Below are 23,745 nucleotides of genomic sequence, written 5' to 3'. Positions count from 1 at the left end.
CCTGGCGAGTGACTCTGAGCCTACATATGCACTGCTGCTCAGAGAGGTCCATGAAGCTGAGCCTCGGTCTGTAGACCCTGTGCGGAGGGTAGTGCCTCCTGCGACGCATCTCTCTCTGCGGTTGCCCTCCATCCTGCTGTGCAGGTGGGTGTGCCACAGCACTGTGTTGTGGGGATGCACGTCTCTGAGGCGGACGGCGTGGACTGCGAGGCTGGTCATGCTGTTCGTCCTCCGAGGATGTCAACGCAGCACCCATCTGGCAGGTGTAGGTCTGCGGGGTTGTGCACGGTAGAAAAGTGTGTCCTCGTACAGGGGTTGCAGTTCCACGCCGGTGAATCTTCTTGCTTGGAGGAGGGTGGTGGAGGGCAGGCGTTGCCCAATGTTACGGAATGTCCTCCTGCGTTGGTGAAGGCTCTCCCCCCCCCCCCCCCCCAACCTGTGGAATGCACCTTGGCAGCTACCACGGGCTGCTGGCTGCAACACGTCCGTTGGGAGTGAGAGTGTTTCCCCCAGTATGGGAAACAGTCTCATTTCACCGTAAAATCCCACACTTGTTAAAAAAACAGCTCAATCAGGTCATTTAATGACCTGAAATAGCTACATAAATGCTCTCAAGTGGAACCCCGCTGGCTTTAATTGCCTGCGGGATTCCCACCTGTGGGGTCTGCGCGCGCACGCCGGCGTGGAACCCGGAAGTGGGCGGGATCGAGGCGCAATCCGGTCCCGCACCTGGATTTCGGGATTTTCGGGGCCCCCCCCGCCGAGAACGCACCCGATAGCGGGTGCTAAAATCGGGCCCCAAGTTGTGGTTGAATCAAGATTTTCTCCAACTAACATCAAAGCCATTATTTTAGGCCCCCACAATAAAACTTTGTGTCCTGGCCATTGCCTCCAGCCACCTACTCAAGCTGAATCAGATGGTATGAATCCATAGCATCCTGTTTGATCCAGTCAAGCTTCAAACCTCACATCCTATCCACCACCTCAGTAATAACACCCGTCTCTTCCCCAACTAACCCTACTGCTGCTAAAACCCCTATCCATGGCTTTGTCACTTCTAGACTCAACTTTTCCAATCTCTTCCTATCCTCCATAAACTCAATTTTTTTCAAAACTCAGTTGCCCATATCCTTTGCAGTCTCATTCATCCATCCTCAGTGACATATATTTGCCTACCCCAACACATTAATGTTAAAATCCATCCATAGGTTTGCCCCACCCCATCTCTGCAATCTTCTCCCACTTTATATCATTCTCCCTCACATCCCCACCCACCCTTTGGTCCTCTGGCCTTTGGGAACCTATCCTGTGTCCCCACCATTAGTGACAATGCTTTGGCCCTGCTCTCTGGATCTTTTGGCCTAAACCTGTCTCTAACCACCTTTTTAAAAACCTCTCAAAATGCACTTTTCTGACTAAGCTTTTGGTCACCTTTCCTTATTGTTGCACCATGGCTCATCAACCACTGCTTTTACTTCTTTCCCTCTTCTTCCAACCCCTTGAGACTTTTTCTATATTTAAGATGCTATCTAAATGCAAGTTATTTATGCTTTGCTAGTGTGTAAAAGCAGGTTTAGTAGCTTAATTCTAGCACCCAGAAAACCCCACTGCCTTCATCTCTAACTGACTGCAAAAAGCAATTACGTTTATGCTGCTTCCTCTTCTGCTGGTTTTAACCCCTTCAAATCCAGTTGTGCTGCCTTGTTTACCACATAAAATGTTCAAATACTATACAGGACTTCATAAATTAGAGCTTATAGACGATAGGAAGAGATTGGAAAAGGGAATGTTGAAATCAAATACAAGAATTCAGAATCGAATAGTGCAGATAAGTGTGGATGAATAATCTGCAGTTCTGCCCTGATTATCTTTGAGGATCCGGGAGTATTTATGCCGCACTTTCCTTCAGGGCTTTCATGGGATGGTGTAAGAGTATAATATACTGTACAAGGCCTCTGAAAGGAGCGACTTTGATGGGGTGAATGCCCCCTTTCTCCTTCCATACTTCATGTGATTTGCAGGTTCATTTACCCTGCTGAGTGTCCACAGTTCCTTCGCTGTCACCCGCTACCTGCAGGCAGGACACTCGGTGTAGCAAGTTCTGCTTCTTCGACTCACAGTCACCGCCGCTTCGGCTCTCTCCCTCCTCCCGATCCCGGTTTAATGTTGTTAGTTTATACAAGGCGTACAGGCCGCCAGCTCCCGCCAACAACCCCACCGTCAACCTCAGAGGCCATTTCCCCCCCAACGACATCACCCATTCCTCCGACAGCGGACTCGGACTTAAACTGCCGCCAACAACGGCCAATGCGAGAATAACACCCAGTAGCTCCTGGCCTTAGGCTCGATTCTCAGCAAAATATGAAGCCTGAGCCGAGCCAACTACAACCGGGGGAGTGAGGGGGGAAAGCGGCCTAGGCCAACCGAAAGTGTATCCGGAGTTTATTGGTAGTGCACACAGTAACTTGGGAGTTGGAAGACTCGGTAGCTCCTTGAAAGTAGCTGACATTTGACACCGTATTAACGAGTGATCATTTAGGCCCTACACAAGTCGAGAAATACCGTACCAGTCAGCGACACAAAAAAAAAGTTTATGGACGATAGGAAGAGATTGTGCCCCTTGTGCTGGGCTGAGATCTTTGTCGTCTAGTGAATCCTGACGTTCGCCACCGCCAGTACATAAGAACATAAAAATTAGGAGCAGGAGTAGGCCATTCAGCCCCTCGAGCCTGCTCCGCCATTCAGTAAGATCATGGCTGATCTTTGACCTCAACTCCACTTTCCCACCCGATCCCCATATCCCTTGATTCCACTAGACACCAAAAATCTATCTTTCTCAGTCTTGAATATACTCAACGACTGAGCATCCACAGCCCTCTGAGGTAGAGGATTCCAAAGATTCATAACCCTCTGAGTGAAGAAATTCCTCCTCATCTCGGTCTTAAATGGCCGACCCCTTATCCTGAGACTATGCCCCAAGTTCGAGACTCTCCAGTCAGGGGAAATAACGTCTCAGCATCCACCCTGTCAAGCCCCCTCAGAATCTTATATGTTTCAATGAGATCACCTCTTCTTCTAAACCCCAGAGACTATAGGCCCACTTTACTCAATCTATCCTCATAGGACAACCCTCTCATTCTAGGAATCAATCTAGTGTACCGGTCAATAGAATCATAGAATCATAGAAGTTACAACATGGAAACAGGCCCTTCGGCCCAACATGTCCATGTCGCCCAGTTTATACCACTAAGCTAGTCCCAATTGCCTATAGAATCATAGAAGTTACAACATGTTCTGACCAATATTTATCCCTCAACCAATATCACTAAAACAAATTATCTGGTCATTATCACATTGCTGTTTGTGGGAGCTTGCTGTGTGCAGCTGGCTGCCCCGTTTCCTATATTACAACAGTGACTACATTTCAAAAGTACTTCATTGGTTGTAAAGCACTTTGGGACGTTCTGAGGTCGGAAAGGTGCTATATAAATGCAAGTCTTTTTACTCCTGTCTCTGGTGAAGTTGCTCCTGGATCCTCCTGCCACGTTAACATAACGAGCACAAAATTGTAAGATTAAGGTCATAACATTACACAGGCTCAAATAACTTAAAAGAATGGAGTCTCACGGTTTTCAAACCAATATCCCATTCCTGACCAAATGAGAAGAGGTGACTACCCTACTTATTTTCACAATAAATGTAGTAGCTACTTCAGAGTCTATCCTCCTGATTCATATTGCTGTTGGGCAATCCCTTAAACTGCTATGGCATCCAAACCTATTTCCACACCTCAAAAGACCAAACTGCAACCATCCCATGAAAGGGAGACAAAGTTTCTCTTCAGTTTTCTGGAACTACGATGGAGATGAAACAAGCTTCTGTCTTTAGAAAGGGTGAACAAAATGCAAATAGACTTTTCCATCTCGTATGTCTCTTCAATGGAGGATGAAGTGTCATTGAGACCTGAACCAATTCAGCTGTTCAATCTGTACAGCAGGCAGAAAGTGGGCATTGAGGAAGTAAAATCACCTTTTCTTTATCCAAGGATACATCTGATACTTAGCATGGAGATTATCTCTTTGACCAAGCTTTTAGTCACCTGTCCTAATGTCTCCTTCCTTGGCTCGGTCTCAATTTTTGTCGGATTACACTCCTGTGAACTGCCTTGGGATGTTTCACTACGTTAAAAGCGCTATATAAATGCAAGTTGTTAGTCACATTGTTGTTAATAACATCCGGTTCCACATGTACACTGACAACACCCAGCTCTACCTCACCTCAACCTCCCTCGACCTCTCCACTGTCTGATTTGTCACATTGCTTTTCTGACATCCAGTACTGAATGAACAAAAATTTCCTTAATCTAAATGTTGGAAAGACCAAAGCCATTGTCTTTGGTCCCTGCCACAAACTCCATCCCTCTCTATCACCCCCTCCAAGCAATCCCTTCAACCCTACGAGATCTCTGCGTTCATCCAATTCTTGCCTCGTGCTAATGGAGCGATTTTAATCGCTCCATTAGCAGCAATGCCTACAGCTGCCTAGGCCCTAAGCTCTGGAATTCCCTCCCTAAATCTCTCTGCCTCTCTCTCTTCCTTTAAGATGCTCCTTAAAACCCATCTCTTTGACTAAGCTTTTGGTCACCTGTCCTAATCTCTCCTTATGTGGCTTTGTGTCAAATTTTGTTTGATAATCACTCCTGTGATGCACCTTGGGACGTTTTACTACGTTAAAGGCGCTATATTAATGCAAGTTGTTGTTGTTATTGTTATCCAAGCTCCATTTACCTGATAAATTAATGCTGAAATTCCATCACCATCTGCAAGAGAAAATACAGATTAGCCTTTGGAATGAGCTCTCCGACCGGCACTGATGAATGGTCCAACTTGAAACTTAACCTGTTTTTTCTCTAGATGCTGATGGAGCTGCTGTGATTTAACAGCGGTTTTGTTTTTAAAATGGTGCTCTTTATTTATCCAAACGGAACCAATTGCATCACTCAACAATGTCTGGCACCCGGAATGTTTTCAGCCAGCTGTAGATCAGCTCCATGGTAATTGAGCTTGTTTAATGAAGTACAACACTGAAAGCAAACATGCAGGTGCAGCAAGCAGTTAGGAAGGCAAATGGTATATTGGCCTTCATTGCAAGAGGATTTGAGTACAGGAGCAAGGATGTTTTACTGCAGTTATACAGGGCCTTGGTGAGACCACACCTGGAGTATTGTGTGCAGTTTTGGTCTCCTTACCTAAGAAAGGATATACTTGCCATCGAGGGAGTTCAGCGAAGGTTCATCAGACTGATTTGTGGGATGGCAGGACTGTCGTATGAGAAAAGATTGGGTCGACTAAGCCTGTATTCACTAGAGTTTAGAAGAATGAGAGGGGATCTCATTGAAACGTATAAAATTCTGACAGGGCTAGACAGACTGGATGCAGGGAGGATGTTACTCCTGGCTGGGGGGTCTAGAATGAGGGGTCACAGTCTCAGGATACGGGGTAGGACAGTTAGGACTGAGATGAGAAATTTCTTCTCTCAGAGGGTGGTGAACCTGTGGAATTCTCTACCCCAGAAGGTTGTAGAGGACAAGTCATTGAATATATTTAAAAAAGGAGCTAGATAGATTTCTAGACACAGAAGGCATCAAGGGGTATTGGGAGAGAGCGGGAATACGGTATTGAGATAAAGGATCAGCCATGATCATATTGAATGGAGGAGCAGGCTCGAAGGGCTGAATGGCCTACTCCTGCTCCTACTTTCTATGTTTCTATGTTTAATTGATATCAACCGCGCACCTGAACTAAGTAGGCGTGTTTTCGAAATTGATCGCATAAGCTGCGTTCCCCGACCACCACATTTCTGGGGGAATTGCTTATAAGTAGATTTGTTTCAAAAAGTAGCCATGATGTGGAGATGCCGGTGATGGACTGGGGTGGACAAATGTAGGTGACGAAGGAGAAAGCCTCCGAAAGCTTGTGATTTTCAAATAAAACTGTTGGACTATAACCTGGTGTTGTAAGATTCCTTACATTTGTTTCAAAAAGGATTGTGAATTTAAAACATTATCATATAATTCATTAAAAGGTAAACTAAGGGCTGGTCATAATGGTTAGAAATCTGACACTGAATTTTGAGCAAAGCTTCAGTTGGACCACTACCGTGACGGTTGGTCCTATCGTTTCAAAGTTTGTTACCATGGTGACAGTAAACAGGAGCCGCGCGAGCGCCTTCAAATCGTTGTCTATCCGGAGACTCGCTGAGCTCGAGCGGCAGCAAACATGGCTTTCCTGCAGCACGCAGATCCCGAGTTGAAAGCGTACATCAAATCACACTCACTCCCACAGGCCTATGAGGTAATTTGTTGCCGCTTTTTAACAAAAATCTGCTTTGCATTTGTTACTTGTATTGCAATATCGTTTCTCCTACGTTTTGGTGAATAGAAAACAAGCGGAAACAAATATAAGCCGAACCAAATTCAATTAAATCACTGCAGAGCATATAACCGGTTAAGTAAAACGTTCAAATTATATTGCTGCTGCCGCCCGCCCCCTAGTGCATTTAGAATTACACGTTTCTATCATTCTTGTAGCTTTAATTGGACTTATAATTAGTTTCAGACATACTTGTCTACCTTGAAAGAAAAGGACTTGCATTTATATACCACCTTTCACGACTTCAAGATGTCCCAAAGCGCTTTATCATAGAAAGGTTACAGCACGGAAGGAGGCCATTCGGCCCATTGAGTCCACACTGGCTCTATGAAACAGCAATCCAGCCAGCCCCACACCCCCGCCCTCTCCCCATAGCTCTGTAATTTTTTTCCTTTCAAGTACATATCCAGTTCCCTTTTGAAGGCCATGATTGAATCTATCTCCACCACCCCCTCGGCAGAGCATTCCAGATCCTGTGTAAAAAATGTTTTTCCTCATGTCACCTTTGGTTCTTTTGCCAATCACCTTTACAGCCAATTAAGTACTTCTTAATTTGTACTGTAGGAAACTGTGGGATCTTAACCCCATTCCCCCAGCGATCATACACCTCCTCCCTGCAATCGGACCTCCCCCCGCCCCCCGTGATCGGACCTCCCTCCCTCCCCCCCCGCGATCGGACCTCCCTTCCCCCCCCCCCCCCCCCCCCCGCGATCGGACCTCCCTCCGTCCTCTCCACCCCTTCCCCATCGATCGGACCTACCTCCTCCCCCCTCCCCCTCGATCGGACCTCTGTCCTCTCCACCCTCCTCCCCCGTGATCGGACCTCGCTCCTCCCTCCCCCCCCGCAATCGGACCTCGCTCCTCTCCTCCACCACCACCCCCCCCCCGCGATCGGTCCTCCCTCCTCCCCACCCCTTGTGATTGGACCTCCCTCTTCCCCGCGATCGGACCTCACTCCCCTCTTCTCCCCGCAATCAGACCTCGCTCCTCTCCACCACCCCCCCCCCCCCCACAATCGGACCTCCCTCCACCCCTCCCCCTGCAATCGGTCCTCCCTCCTCCCCTCCCCCCCCCCAATCTGACCTCCCTCCTCCCCACCCCTCGTGATTGGACCTCCCTCTTCCCCGCGATCGGACCTCCCTCCCCTCTTCTCCCCACGATCGGACGTCGCTCCTTCCCACCCCCACCGCACCGCACCGCAATCGGACCTCCTTCCTCCCTATCCTCTTTATCTACTCTGTCTGGACCTTTCATGATTTTGAATACCTCTATCAAATCTCCTCTCAATCTTAGAACGGCTTTGACAAGGTATTTTAAGAAGCAACTTTATCATAGAAGCAACTTTAAGGCAGTTAAATCCTGTAGTGATTTTTTTTTCAGGCAACTGCTAAGAAACGGACACCCTCCTTAAACTTGAGCTCATCCAAAACTCTGCTGCCCGTATCCTAACTCGCACCAAATCCCATTCATCCATCACCCTGTGCTCACTAACCAACATTGGCTCCCAGTCCGGCAACGCCTCGATTTAAAAAATTCTCATCCTTGTTTTCAAATCCCTCCAAGACCTCGCCCCTCCCTATTTCTGTAAACTCCATTAGCCCTACAACCCTCAGAGATGTCTGCGCTCCTCCAACTCTGGCCTTCTGCGCATCCCTGATTTTAATCGCACCACCATTGGCGGCCGTGCCTTCAGCTGCCCAGGCCCTAAGCTCTGGAATTCCCATCCTAAATCTCTCTGTCTCTTCCTCGCCTCCTTTAAGAGGCTCCTTAAAACCTACCTCTCTGAGCAGGCACCTGTCCTAATATCTTCTTATGTGGCTCAGTGTCAAATTTTGTTTGATAACGCTCTGTGAAGCGCCTTGGGATGTTTTACTATGTTAAAGGTGCTATACAGATCAGCCATGATCAAACTGAATGGCAGAACAGTCTCAAGGGGCTGAACGGCCTACTCCTGCTCCTATATTCCTATGATTGGCATGGGCTAAGAAAAATAAATTGAATCATTGAGCAAAGTCACTTTTGACTTTTCCACTGAGAAAACATGTTCTGGTATCTTATATAGACCATGAACTGCGATAAGGCTATTATTTTATTACCAATAGATTAACACAACCTTAATAATAGCTTTCCTACCTGTTATGTCAAAGTCTGTTCAACATTGTTGCCCCCATTTTATGGTCATAAAGCAGGCCCAACAATGACGAATTTAGCGGTGTGACTATCTGCGCCTAATCTGTGCGTGTGTCCGGGCCAGTGCTAAATTTGTCAGGGCTTTTCAATTCCAATATTGAATGTGCAAGTTCTGACTAGTTTTTCTGGATCTACAGCGGCCTAACCAGCGGTCCTTAAAGAGACCAATGAAGGCTACTGAAGAAACCATCAGATAAGTTTTACATACTTGCCTCAATGTGGAGCCAGGAGGAGAGGAGTTCTATGGCCTGCACATTAATACCAGGGGACCACGCTCACCCCTCCCATTTGCCTTCTCCTCCCCTCTCCCCAGACCTACCTGCTGACTGCTGCAAGTGAGGCAGCCGGCCAAAACTGGATCCCAGCAAAGTGGTGACATGCCTCTGGAGTCATGTCAGGTAGCTTGCTGTTATTAAAATGTGCAATATTAGTTGTGCCTCAGGCTTTCTGGTTCGGGCAGAAATGCTAAGTACCTTCACAATACTTGGTTGGGATTCTGATGCAATCAGAAGAAATAAAAATTCAGGGAAACATTTTTTCCAGCACCCAGTGAAGAATGTTTAAAGTTAGGAAAGAATCTGGTATTTCAATAAAATGAAGACCAGGGGCTCGGTTTTTGGACGTCCGAGCAGGTGGGTTCGTGGCGGGGGGGGGCTCCGAAAATCGGGGATTCCCAGGGTGGGTCCGGAGCCCGGCTCCAACCCGCCCACTTCTGGGTTCCTCAGTGACGCGCTTAGATGCGCATGCAGCCCCCGCATGCGGGACTCCCGCCAGCAATTAAAGCTGGCGGGATCCCACTTAAGGCAATTAATGTGATAGTTCAGGTCGTTAGCAGACTTGATTTGTAGGATATTTTAGGAGGGGTGGGATTTTCAACTAAACTGAGAGTGTTTCCCGTACTTGGGGAAACACTCCCAGTTGAAATGGACGTGTTGCAGCCACCAGCCTGTGGCAGCTGCAAAGGTCCATTTGACAGGTGTGGGGGGAGACCCTCACTCATTGCAGGAGGCCACTCCGTCACTCTGGACAAAGTTTGGCCTCCACCACCCTCCTCCCAACAATAAAATTTAAAAACTTGCAACCTCAACTCGTGTGCAGACACATTTACCTACTTTGCAGACCCCCTCAAACATACATCTTCCGGATGGGGGCCGCCATAGCCTCAGTCATGACCTCCTCGGAGGACGAACAACATCACCAGCCTCGCCGGCCACGCCTTCCACCTCTGACACGTGGAGCTCCACAACACAGTTCTGTGACACATCCACCTGCACAGCAGGAGGGAGGGCAACCGCAGAGAGAGATGCCTCGCAGAAGGCACTACCCTCGCCACAGGGTCTACAGACCGAGGCTCAGCTTCCTGGACCTCTCTGAGCAGCAGTGCAAACGGAGGCTCAGAGTCATTCGACATGTAGTCGTAGACATCTGCAGCCTCCTTGATGCAGAGCTGCTCCCGGCTGGCCCAAGCACCATCTTCTTACCTGTCGCTGTCAAAGTCACCACTGCCCTCAACAACTTCTCCTCCGCATCCTTTCAGTGTGCCACCGGGGACATCGCCGGCGTCTCTCAGTCGTCTGCATCAAAGAGCCCTGCAAATACATCTACACCCACTCTGCAGTGACACAATGGGCAGCATCAGTTGTGGGTCTTCATGGTGATCCTCAGGAAAGGACATTATTGCACAAACCAGACAAGATTTTCAAAGACATGGCAGTAGTGGTGATAACAATTTTTCATGATTTTTTGCAAAACAAAGGAAAATAAATCAAAAACATGACATTTTGTCTTACACCGTTATGCATCCCCTTTGTGCTCACAAAACCTTTGCCTTACGTTTACGGGAACCCCTATGTGGTGCTACCCCTGTGGCTTCAGCAGAGGTAGTGGCAGGTTGCTCTTGTCCATGCCATGACTGATGAGATGCTTTGCACGGATGCCCTCTGGATTTCGGTGCCCGTGAGGGCCCCTCCAAAGACTGTTCCACCTGCACCTGTGCAGGGGCAGACTTGGCCACCTGGAGAGGGGGCAGCATTGCGGGTACTGGTTGAGAGGGGGGCAACGGGTGAGACGTGGGAGCGCTTTGAGTGGCGTCCCCACTTCCATGTCCGCTTTCACCATCATCCCTCTCCTGGGCCAGGCCCACATCACTCCTTCCACCCTGGTGGATGACAGTTTGGAGGACTTGTGTGAAGCCTTGGAAGGCCAGTTGTAAGGTATCTGTCAGCCTGTTTAAGGCGGCAGAATGTTGCTCACCGTGAATCCGAACGGCCGTTGTCAGGGCTGAATGGACTCATTGTTGAGCCGTGCTTGACGCTCGATGGAGGCTAGCCTTTCCTCCATCGCAGACATTCCCGCACCTACCCGCGACACTATCTCAGAGATGCCTTCACGTCCCTATGACAGTATTCCACTCATGCAGGAGTTGGACTCCTCCATCCTCTGCGCGATTGTGGAGAGTGCGCATGGCAACTGTTCCAGTACCTCGGCAATGTGCTGCTGCCCCTCGATGACTCTCCTTTTCACGGTTGGCCCCAAGGTTCAGCATCAGGGTCCAGCTGAGCAGAGCCTGGAGAAGAGTGTTCCCACCGGCGCGGACTCTCCACGGCTGCCCCTGCCACCAGGGTCTGCTTGTGCTCACATGTGCGTGGTGACTCACCATGTGCAAGCCCAACTAAGTGAGGACGGGGACCCACTGAGGCGTGTGTATCTGCGATGGTGGATGGCCGGCTCAGATGTGACGATGCACTCTCAGAGGCCAGCAGGTCCTCTGAGGAATCACCCTCCGTAGTCAGGGCGGTCGCAGATGGCCCTGTAAGAGAACAGAAAGCAATATTAAGCATGTGGACAGAGTTACTCCATCCACATCTAAAAAGTGATGAACCAGGTTCACCCAGACACTGGCATCTCCAAGGCCATGAGCATCATGAACTCCGTTGTGAATGGGATTTTTGAACAAATCGCAGATGCTAAGTGATGCTAAGATCATTTGCTATCATGAGTGCTGAGTGTTAGATTTCTGTCACCAGCCATTTGTGCACTCCCAGTCTCGGCGTCCGCCACGGACAGGCACTCCAGCGTCCGGCTTATTTCGAGTGCCTGCTGCTCTGCATCTGTTAAGGCCACCTGGTGTGGCAGGCCCCTTCCGGTCCTTGCCCTCTCCTGGGCATTCTGGCATCTCTTCTCCTATCAAGGCACAACACAGAGGCGTGATTGAGTGATGGTTGCATGGTGACCCGCTGCATGCATTGGTGTGGCTGAGGGTGAACGTGAGGGAGATGTATGGGAGGGTGCGTGTGAGACATAGCCATGAGATTGCATGCGGATTGGATTGCGTGGTAGTGTTTGAATGGGAACTGGGGCGGTGAGTACGTGCAGGCAAGGTGAGGATGATAGTTGAGTGGATGTGAGGAGTGATGCGAGAGCGTGTGGTGGCAGTGCAGAAGGAGTTGTGTGGTGGTGGAGGTGATGTGGAAGATGGAGTGTGGGAGAATGCGTAAGTATACTCACTTTGGCTGACCTGGTTAGGTCATTAAATCTCTTCCTGCACTGCACCCAGGTTCTGGATACATTGCCGCTGCTGGTGACCTCTGGGGCCACCTCCAGCCAGGCCTTCTTGGTGGTGAATTGTAAACAATTTTACAACACCAAGTTATAGTCCAACAAATTTATTTTAAATTCCACAAGCTTTCGGAGGCTTCCTCCTTCCTCAGGTGAACGGTGTGGAAATGAAATTTTCGAATCCTTCGCATTTGAAAATCACAGAACAATGCCTGGTGATTACTGCCCATTGCCAAGGCAATCACAGTGAGCAGACAGAAAGGTGTCACCTAAAAGGCCACCGAATATACAAACCCCCCAAAAAAAAGAGAGAGAGAGAGAGAGAGAAGGAAGACAGTCAATGACCCGTTATATTAAAAACAGATAACATTTGTTCGCTGGTGGGGTTACGTGTAGTGTGACATGAACCCAAGATCCCGGTTGAGGCCGTCCTCATGGGTGCGGAACTTGGCTATCAATTTCTGCTCAACGATTTTGCGTTGTCGTGTGTCTCGAAGGCCACCTTGGAGTATGCTTACCCGAAGGTCGGTGGCTGAATGTCCATGACTGCTGAAGTGTTCCCCGACAGGGAGAGAACCCTCCTGTTTGGCGATTGTTGCGCGGTGTCCGTTCATCCGTTGTCGCAGCGTCTGCATGGTCTCGCCAATGTACCATGCTCTGGGGCATCCTTTCCTGCAACGTATGAGGTAGACAACGTTGGCCGAGTCACAGGAGTATGAACCATGCACCTGGTGGGTGGTGTCCTCTCGTGTGATGGTGGTATCTGTGTCGATGATCTGGCATGTCTTGCAGAGGTTACCGTGGCAGGGTTGTGTGGTGTCGTGGACGCTGTTCTCCTGAAAGCTGGGTAATTTGCTGCGAACGATGGTTTGTTTGAGGTTGGGTGGCTGTTTAAAGGCGAGTAGTGGAGGTGTGGGGATGGCCATAGCGAGGTGTTCGTCATCATTGATGACATGTTGAAGGCTGCGGAGAATATGGCGTAGTTTCTCCGCTCCGGGGAAGTACTGGACGACGAAGGGTACTCTGTTGGTTGCGTCCCGTGTTAGTCTTCTGAGGAGGTCTACGCGATTTTTCGCTGTGGCCCGTCGGAACTGTCGATCGATGAGTCGAGCATCATATCCCGTTCTTACTAGGGCGTCTTTCAGCGTCTGTAGGTGTCCATCGCGTTCCTCCTCGTCTGAGCAGACCCTGTGTATTCGCAGGGCCTGTCCATAGGGGATGGCCTCTTTGACGTGGTTAGGGTGGAAGCTGGAAAAGTGGAGCATCGTGAGGTTGTCCGTGGGCTTGCGGTAGAGTGAGGTGCTGAGGTGCCCGTCTTTGATGGAGATTCGTGTGTCCAAGAAAGAAACTGATTCTGAGGAGTAGTCCATGGTGAGCTTGATGGTGGGATGGAACTTGTTGATGTTATCGTGTAGTCTCTATAGTGATTCCTCACCGTGGGTCCATAGAAAGAAAATGTCGTCGATGTATCTGGTGTATAGTGTTGGTTGGAGGTCCTGTGCAGTGAAGAAGTCCAGCTCGAACTTGTGCATGAAAATGTTGGCGTATTGGGGTGCGAATTTGGTCCCCATAGCTGTTCCGTGTGTTTGGGTAAAGAACTGGTTATTGAAGGTGAAGACATTGTGATCCAGGATGAAGCGGATGAGTTGTAGGATGGCGTCTGGAGATTGGCTGTTGTTGGTGTTGAGTATTGATGCTGTCGCAGCGATGCCGTCATCGTGGGGGATATTGGTGTAGAGTGCCGAGACGTCCATCGTGGTGAGAAGTGTTCCTGGTTCAACAGGTCCGTGGGTACTGAGTTTTTGTAGAAAGCCTGTAGTGTCGCGACAGAAGCTGGGGTTCCCTGCACGATGGGTTTCAGGATGCCCTCGATGTATCCAGAGAGGTTCTCACACAGGGTGAACCAGGAACACTTCTGTGATGAGGAGGTAAATCTGTGCTGTACGTAAATTCTGTGGCTGAGTTTTTAAAAATTACTTCATTATTTTTGTATTTTTATTCCCCCGACACTGCAGAATCGCAGAAAAATAGAGGCTTTGCCTATTGGACAAATTGAGACTTCCCATTTCCCCACCCCCTTCTCAAGCGGATGGCTGCCCATTTCCCTACCTTTGCCTCACTATTCCCCTCAAACTGCAGGGCGAGTAGCTCCTGTAGCTCATTCTCTTCCAACTGCTTTTCAAGTTCAGTAACTTTAAGTTTGAGTGAGTTCACCTGAAGACACTTCTTACTGGCTTATGTGGCTGTTCTGGACACTCACGGTTTCCAGAACTCTCACATCATGCAAGTTCCAGAAAAACAGATTTCCACTGTATTGCTATGATAAATGGGCTCATAGGATTCAGAAACTTCAAGCCACTAAACTTCATTTACTCATCCAGCTGGCCTCTTGTAATTTCACTACCCTTGCTTGTACAATCTACATAAATCCACTCAGAGCAATGGTGAGGAAAAACCACCAATTCAAAATGGGCATCACTTTCAAAACAGACAATCAATGAAAAATAGCACCAGTATTTTGAACTTAATAGCTAGCTTGTCTATCAAACTAGCCCAGTCAGTATTTGCAGAAGACAACCCCATTTAACAACTAATAGTGAAAAATTGTAATTTAATACTTACTCGCTGCACCCAGTTCAGGCCAAACTCCCTCTACTCATTCAGCTGCCTTCTCATTGCTGGCTTTTTGCAACTTCTGTTGACAGATTTTGTGCGTGAGCTGCATCATTAGAGTTGTAGTTTTCACCCAGCTTCTCTGGAACTACCCAGATGCACTGTCACATGACAATCATGTAGAAAATTTACAGCTTTGCTTTTTGAGGCAAAAGCAACAGAGAAATGTACGATGAAGAATTTTATTTTAGTGGTTTATACAGCATAAATAATTGGATTCAATATTTTTGTGTTGCACTGGAGTCATGGGGGATGTTTATGAAGAGCTTTGATTCTGAGCTTGGACATGGGAGTGGCATCCGCTAGTCAGTCACGCATGGATAACAGTGAATAGCTACCTATTCGGGGTGCTGGTCATTGGGGTTTGGATTTGGAAAAATCTTCTTGGTGCATTGCCATGTCAATGAATGCTATAGCAAGCACTACAAGTCCACTGTAGGAAGTAAGGGGGAGGAAAAAATGACTTTTTTATAATGCACATGTAAGTAACTGAGAAGAACAAGGAAGATTTTAGGGAAGGAAAAATAAACAAATAAAGTACTTACACCTTAAGCAAATACTATAAATCCACCATGGGAAGGAAGGCAAAAAATATATTGTAAATAACTGAGAATAAGCAGTTGTGGAGAGGGAAGAATAAAGTTGTTTGTGTCTTCAGCAAGTTTTGTAAAATGATAGGTGAACAATATTTTGTTCATATGTATTCAAGTCATACAGCATGAGAGATCGATTGGTTAACTATGTTGTACCATTCAAAGAAAAAACTTGATACAAAACTGTTTTTCTGATTAGCATCATGCCCAGCTGGTTTCTAACAGTCATGTCATCCACAATGTGACTATTAGGTGAATATTGGAGTTAAGCTCAAACAGAAAGGAGGCTTGTGCTGTAGTGGTCTAGGAGGAGCTCTTGCAGCACTGGTTCATCATCAGTAGTGTTGCTTGAGTTGGCAACAGCACCAGCAGTGAGCAGCTTCTTTGTTTATAATTTCCAGCTTACTTGGACAAAATACTATCAATAGCATCATACTTATTTTCATTCTTAAACAGATTAGGATCAGCATTCAAAGTTTCACCAGCTTGTTAAATCATGTCTCCACCTCGTCCAGACACGTGGAATAAGCAGATTCATGGGGACGCAGTTATCGGGTGTAACTGCTAGCTGATTAGAATTACTTTGTGAAAGAATTTCATGTGCTTCTTGAAATTGTAGTTGCTGAAATGTAATCCCAGGCAAGCTTTTCATATAAATTTGCTTTGTAAAAACATGATGTGGTGACAATTGTTCAAAAAACTAACAATAGCACCATGTGTCACATTATTGTGATAAAAATGATACACAGATCTTGGGTATCTTTTTCTTGAACAAAAAAAAGTTTGCCAAACTCTGGTTCGAGATAACCCAGCTGCAGGCTGCTACACGTCGCAGCTGTAGGTGTAGCCTCGTTCTGCTTACTTCCTGGCAGATGGGAAGTCATAGGAAGGGGGAGGGTGTGTTATTGGAGAGATGGCAGCATCATCCATTGCCTGTCCCTGCTCCTGGGTTCGGTATCACTGTGCCTGCTGATCTGTGGGTGATCAGACCCTACAACACCAGTAACATTCTTGAAGCCCCTATCTAATTGATTGGACAACCTGTCTAAGGAGGAGGTGACATTACATCCAAGACCTGTACGTAGCAAGCTGAGCATTCCTAAAAGATGTAAAGACTGGCATTAGGGTTTCTTCTATGGGTGCCTACACTGCAAATTTCTCTGGAAGCATAATGTACTCCAAGGTGGACGGCAGAGTTCTATCCTATGCATCGGAACACTACACATACAGATTGTAGAATCCTCCACATTAGCTGTCTTGATGAAAGTTGTTAGGCACATTCCTCAATGAATCCAAGAATCTATCATGCTCAAAAACACCCGTCTTTTAAAAGCTGGGCCCCAGAGATCAGGATCCTTGCTCTCATCGGCTGTGGATAGATGCGATGTGACCCTTATTGCAAAGTATCAAGAATATATTACAGAAGACAAAAAAATTATTATTTTGTTGTTAGCTGCAGAATTTGAATGTGTCTGTGAACAAGAAGTTTGCTGTTTTCGAGAGGCTCCATAATTACTGTTATCTAGATACTACCCATAATTTGACCACTAGGTGGAACTGTAATTCTAACATTGAGCATTATCAAAAGAGCAAGTCAAATTAAAGTTTGTGTATTATAGCTCGGTTTTTTGAGTCAAACTCTGATAACCACTGTAAGCTATAACCCCTTATATATGCGTGTCTTGAGAATGCAGGCTGCAGATACTAGTCATTGTTCTGCTTTGACATTGCAGACCTCAACATTGCTCAGTGCTAAACAATATTGTGTAACGTTGGACTTTCTCATATTACCTTCTCCCTGTTCTCTGTTTACGACCAGAACCTTTCTCTCCTAATCTTACTTTGTCTATGTAACCTGAATTCCCAACGTGTCCATTTGCGTGAACGTTTTGACTGCTGCTCCGGACCTGAGCCCATTATTTCTATCTCCTTTTTTAATTCTTGGTCCCTCTTAGACCTTTCTGTCCTGTCTCCTCCACTTCCTGTCACTCAGTCATGCACCTTTCATTTCTTCTCTCTTGGATACTTTGACTCCTGCAATTCCTCCTCTGCCTTCCTACTCTTGGCGATGAGCCTTGAATCTCTCAGCATTCTCCGAGGATCTCATCAGGATCCTTCGCTGCCTCCTTACGAGCAGCAACCCCCAAATGCCACATTCTCCTCTCTGACCCAACCTTCCCTCCTCAAAACACCCACTCTCAACCCCTCTGTCGTTGTAAGCCATTGCCCATCTCCAACCTCCCTTTCTTCTCTAAAGTCCTTCAACATGATGTCACCTCCCAAATCCATGCCCATCTTTCCTGCAAATCCATGCTTGACTCTCTCCAATCGGGTTTCCACCCCTCCCACAACACTGAAACAGCCCTAATAAAGTGACAAATAACATCCAGTGTGACTACAACTGTGGTGCACTTTTCTGCAGCCTTTGACATTGTCGACCACACCATCCTTCTCCGATGCCTCTCCTCCATTGTCCAGCTCAATGGAACTGCCCTTGCTTGGTTCCACTCCTACCTATCTAATTGCAGCTGGGTATTTATAGCAATGGCTTTTCTTCCTGCCCCCACACTGTTACCTCTGGAGTTCCCCAAGCAGCTACCCTTTCTTTCCCTCCCCCTTCCTGTTCTTCATCTATATTCTGCCCTTTGGCAACATCATCCAAAGATATGGGGTTAGCTTCCACATGTATGCTGACAACACCCAGCTCTACCGCTTCACCACCTCTGTCAACTCGTTCACTGCCTCTGTGTTGTCGGACTGCTTGTCCAATATTGGTCTTGGATTAGCCAGAATTTCCTCATTGTACCATTAGGAAGACCCAAGCCATTGTCTTCAGCCCCTGCCACAAACTCCATACCCTTTCGACCAATTCCATACTCTTCCTTGGCGACTGTCTCAGGCTGAACCAGGCTGTCTGTAACCATGGCATGGTATTAGGAACATAGGAACAGGAGTAGGCCATTCAGCCCGTCGTGCCTGCTCCGCCATTTGATAAGATCATGGCTGATCTGTGATCTAGCTCCGTATACCTGCCATTGGCCCATATCCCTTAATACCTTTGGTTGCCAAAAAGCTATCTATCTCAGATTTAAATTTAGCAATTGAGCTAGTATCAATTGCCGTTTGTGGAAGAGAGTTCCAAACTTCTACCACCCTTTGACCATGAGCTGAGCTTCCGATCCCATGTCTTCTTCATCACAAATACTGCCTACTTCCACCTCCAGAGCATTCCCCAACACTACCCCTGCCTCATTCTATATGCTACTGAAACCCTCATCCATGCTTTTGACACCTCCTGACTTGATTAATCCAATGCTCCTCTTGCCAGCCTCCCATCCTCCACTCTCTGTAAACTTTAGCTCATCCAAAACCTGCACCAAATTCCACTCACTCATCACCCCTGTCCTTGCTGAACTACATTGGCTCCTGGTTCCCCAATTCGTCTAGTTAAAAATTTTCATCCTCATGTTTAAATCCCTTCATGACCTCACCACCCCCTTGTGCATCCCCCCATCCTTTTGCTCCTTCATTGGTGGCTGTGCCTTCAGCTGTCTAGGCCCCCCCATGCTCTGGAATTCCCTCCCTAAATCCCTCTATCTTCCTCTGCTAATTAAAACCTTCTTTAAAACCTATTCTTTGACCAAGCTTTTGTCACCCCTGTTATTTTGTTCTTTGAACTGGTGTACATTTTTATCTCATTACGCCTCTGTGAAGCGCCTTGGAATATTTTTATATATTAAATGCACTATGTAAATGCAAGTAGTATTAGTACTATAGTGGCTGATCAATATCAGAGATGCGTTTCAGAGCCAACATTAGATAACTTCTTGGTGTTGAGTGACCTTTCCTGGCATGAATGAGGTCGGGACTGTTATTGACATTAATGAGTTCTGTCCGGTACTAATTTTTAAGTACCAGCTGTTACAGATACCCCCCTCTGTTTGGTTGTGTTCTTTGGCTGTTATCAATTGGTTCCAAAGCTTGGAGCAAAGACGTATCCTTTAGCATTGACAGTATATTTAGATAGTGAGATCCCAGCATTTGGACCTTTATATGCCTCATCCCTCACAAAAACAGCAGTCTTCTCTCAATAGTGCTGCTTATGTAGTTCAGTGGAGCAGCACGAGCACAGATGACCAAGATGGCCATTAAAATCCCTCCTTTACCAGCCAGAATGGAGAATTAGTAGAGTCCTCAAACAAATTTAATTCCCAAAACTTTCTCCTCAGTGAGTTAGGAATTCTGTCCAATCTTGGATCTGTGACATTTGAATAAGCTCCACAGAAAGAGGGACACACTACCATTTATGATGTGGAGATGCCGGTGATGGACAGGGGTTGACAAATGTAAGGAATCTTACAACACCAGTATAGTCCAATTGTTTTATTTGAAAATCACAAGCTTTCGGAGGCTTTCTCCTTCGTCAGGTGAGTACACTACCATTTAGGCAGCGTAAATTCAAATCATTCAGCATCCTGTCCACATAAATCATCCTAGTGATAAATAAACAATTGTTTATCATTAAGAGCCAGGAATGTTTTGGAGACAATACAGTACACTATCATTTGCTGTTGTTGGCTAGTATTCTGATGTTATAAGTTGAAGCTATTATGAAAATACTTGGGTGCTTACTAGTGCCAGGGACACATGCAATTGCAAACATTTCATGAAGGGTCACACCTGAAACATTAACATTTTTTCTTTCAGATGCTATGTATTTCCAGCATTCCTGTGTTTATTTTTCTTTAATCAAAGTGATGCCAAATATTTTGCAGCAAACTTCCAGGGTCACTAAATGTATGGATTTGTGCAAATTACTGCACTTCCTTTGGGTGGGTTACAAAACCATTTGGGATTGACTTAACAGAAAACATTGAATACTGCAAGACCAAGAGAACCTTACCCAGAAGAGCAACAAACAAATTATTTACAGAAAACCTGCATGACTCTTATTAATTCATCATCTTGTCTAATATTTTTATCTTTTGACAGGCATTACTTACAGGATTATTTGTTCAGTGTCCAGATGATCCATTAATATTTTTGGAGGAGAAAATTAAAGAACTACTAAACCTAAAGAAAAGTCAAGCTTTGCTTACGTAAGTAGAAAATCAAATTCAGAATTACAGTTTGCTTCAACCCTTAAGACATTTTTATCACTAGGAACACCACACCATGCAATTAATTGAGGGTAATTTGGCCTTGGAATGTAACTAAGCTCTATTAGCTGCACTCGACTTGTTACTAACTATTCTAGGAAGCCTTTGATCTTGGTGCATTTCCCAAAATAATTGCTAAGAAAATAATTTTGAGCCCTTAAAAAATGTCAATGTCCTTTTCCACTGGGTTGCTGGAATTACTTTCTACTGGACGCTTTAGCTTGTGAATGAATGTAACTATATCACAGACCCAAGAAGAAAACAGTTCTCACTAGTTATTTGGATAGTTACATTTTATTTCAAGTAATTACATCAAATAATTTACACTTATATAAAAAAAACTTATCTTTTCTTTTGTTACAGGAGAAAGGGAAGTCTTCTAGCTGTGAGCTGGTGGGTTCTTTTTTATCAACAAATATAATGACTAGTTTCAAATTGTGGACAGCTAACATTCAACCATGATCCAGTTTGCAATCTAACTATGATCAAACTGTAAACTTTACACTCCTATTTCTTACCAGTTTTAATTGAAAGCAGTTAAAGCAGTAATTTTGGCTTGAACAGATCTTACTGCATTATTGTGAAGGAGCCAAATTCTGAAAAGTGGCTAAATAAATGAAATTGTAGTATGCCCGCTTACAGAAATGGCCTGTTTTCACAATTACAAGAAGTATAAAATTGTTTCTTAGGCTTTGCTGTATCTCAAAATGTTTATGACATACATTATAAACCTTTTCAGTAAGGGGCGCCACAACTTCAAATTTATCATGCCTCCTTGATTATTAATATTATCTGGAATATGGGTAGTCATGTAGTAGGAACATGAGGAGAAAAAAATATATACTAAACTTTTTAAAAGTTTTAGCAGTTATGAAAATGTCAACACCACAAGCCATAGCCCCAATATAAGATGTTTTACCACTTTTCTTTGTTACTCTTAGACCAAAATCTCAGAATGTTTTAAACACAAAGAGCAGTAAGGCATATTTGCCTTCATATGCTAATATTAATGAAAAACTCACTTTGTAGTCATGTTGACTTTTTACTAACAGTAGGGAGGAGTATACACCTCATAGTATTTGTTCTAATTTAAGGAGCAACATTTCCCAACTAAATAAGTTAGTCCAAGTTATGAGCATACATTCTTGCTTTTTTTATCCATAAGAAAATATAGTCAGCTAAGCCAGGTTAGATATAATGCAAGCCAGATATAAAGTTCCCTCTTTTCTAGCCCAACAATTGTAACGTGTTAAACTAGCATGAATGTTCCCATTTCTACTCCAGTTGTTTTGCACCCTCGCCAAGTGAGACTGACAATTAGTGCTGTGGGCCTATGCCAGTAGGAACTGGGTTGAAACAGCCCAATTTATTTCATATAGGTTCTCACAGCCAAGAGAGAAAGAAGACCTTTGTCATGTTTTGGAATTTTTGACTACTTGGCCTTGTAGAGATTTCAGATTAATTTATATTAATGCCATTAAGGTAAATTCAGCTCACATGGGATTAAATCCATACAGTACACTCTGCTGCTAGCAACATGGATTAGATTCAGACGAAGTGGTTGGGGAAATGGTATTTCTCACATACTACATCAGTTTGGGAAACTGAGGTTCAGTAACACATTCCAGAGAGGAAATTGAGTGTGATATTGGAATGGTCGTTCCTCACAAAGTGCTGTATGGCTTGGCTGAACAGGCTATGTACATAGGAACATATTAATTGTTAGACAAGAAAAGATTAAAAGTCCATCTAGCTCACCGTACACCATCCTGGTAGTCGTATAATACAATGATAATGGAGTTGTTGACCAATCATAGCAATCAATCTCTATCAATTAGTCTACAACAGAAAATACCCAGTGGTGGAGAGGTTTGGGAACCATAGGTCCAAAGTCACCTTTTTGATGTCAAGTATGCTGCACCTCACCACATGTCATGTCTCAAAATTACTCAAACTGTATCCCAAAATGATATTTGCCATGTAGGAGGTTTCTGATTCAAGGTCGCAAGTTTGAAAGGCTGGTCAACTGACAAATCCCTATGCATGATGAGCTAGAGGGGTGGTGTCAGAGGTCTAGTCCTGGCTTGGACATGGCTATCACACAGAAAAGCAGCCAAAAAGGAAGGAAAATATGCCTTGGCCAAAGCCTGCAGTTATATGCAGATTCAAAGCAGTTGATTTTGTAATGGAATCATACGATGTCACATTAACCTTTGAAAAATCATATTACATGTTACAGATATCACAGGAAGTGTTTACATAGAACTTTTCATTGGAAGATGTGACAGACATGTTAGTTTTAATAATGTATAATCAACCCAGTAAGTGTGGCATCTTTAACACATCTCACTTGAAAGTGAGTTTGAAGTAAACGCAAAAGGTTTGATTTGATACTTCCACACAGCAGTGAAAATGAAAATCAGGACCTCAGTGGAATGAAGGATTTGAACTGCACCCACCACTCTGGTGCTGCAATGCAATGCACCAATGCAGTGTTTCGCCACAATTAAATCATGTTAGTAAATTTTGTAGTTGGAGGCCATAGAGAAGGCTACGCCTCAGGTTGTCTTATCCTCATTAGCTGGAGGATGCATGGTGGTGAGAGCTTGTAAAGGAGTGAAAATGTGACTAGAAATAATTTTTCTAAATGTTCCAAATAAATTTCTTTCACATTTTAATATTGGTCAATTTTTGCACCCAGGTCTACATCTTATAGCTTACCTTGTTTTTATGTAGATTGTCATTCTTTTAATTGTACTTTTAATATTTTACTCCTTATGTAGGGATATGTTTATCAGTGCCGAATTCAGACAAACCACGAAAAAAATAGTAGGCAGTTATCTAAGCTATCTCTTTGATCTGGAGTCAGGTGAGGTGGTAAGCAGCTGGTCAGTTTTTCTATTTCCTAGAACTATATATAAGACAATTAGAGGGTAAGTGTCAAATGAATATTTATAATTCACTAACAAATATAACTTTTAACTTATCAGCAGAAAAGTCACAAGTTGGTTGCATACATAAACCTTACCATTGAAATGTTCAGAAAGATTTCAGACTTGCCTGTTTTAATTCTATATGTGCATGATAGTTTATAAATATTAAGTAAATATAGACCACTTTGCATTTCTCTGCCAATCTCTA

The 23,745-nt window shown here is 45.3% G+C and overlaps 2 protein-coding genes across 2 annotated transcripts in view; one reads left to right on the top strand and one right to left on the bottom strand.

The window, feature by feature from the left end:
• The window catches only part of armc10 (armadillo repeat containing 10), a 33,223-nt gene extending 30,798 nt beyond the window's left edge, over positions 1 to 2,425 (bottom strand). Inside the window, exon 1 of the mRNA XM_068004999.1 lies at positions 2,032 to 2,425. Within this exon, the coding sequence (XP_067861100.1) occupies positions 2,032 to 2,254 (223 nt within the window). The 5' untranslated portion in view covers positions 2,255 to 2,425. The remainder of the gene's footprint in view (positions 1 to 2,031) is intronic.
• Positions 2,426 to 6,273: 3,848 nt separating this feature from the next.
• LOC137341654 (F-box and leucine-rich repeat protein 13-like) lies at positions 6,274 to 21,517 on the top strand. Its single transcript, XM_068004994.1, has 3 exons — positions 6,274 to 6,353; positions 20,438 to 20,544; positions 20,968 to 21,517. The coding sequence occupies exons 1-3, from the start codon at positions 6,279 to 6,281 to the stop codon at positions 21,023 to 21,025; spliced, it is 240 nt and encodes a 79-aa protein (XP_067861095.1). The 5' UTR covers positions 6,274 to 6,278; the 3' UTR covers positions 21,026 to 21,517.
• Positions 21,518 to 23,745: the final 2,228 nt, after the last annotated feature.

This window comes from Heptranchias perlo, chromosome 24 (assembly GCF_035084215.1).
Source record: "Heptranchias perlo isolate sHepPer1 chromosome 24, sHepPer1.hap1, whole genome shotgun sequence".
NCBI classification, from domain to species: Eukaryota; Metazoa; Chordata; class Chondrichthyes; order Hexanchiformes; family Hexanchidae; genus Heptranchias; species Heptranchias perlo.
The sequence above is the reverse complement of the archived record's forward strand: the minus strand, read 5'-3'. Positions and strand labels throughout refer to the sequence as shown.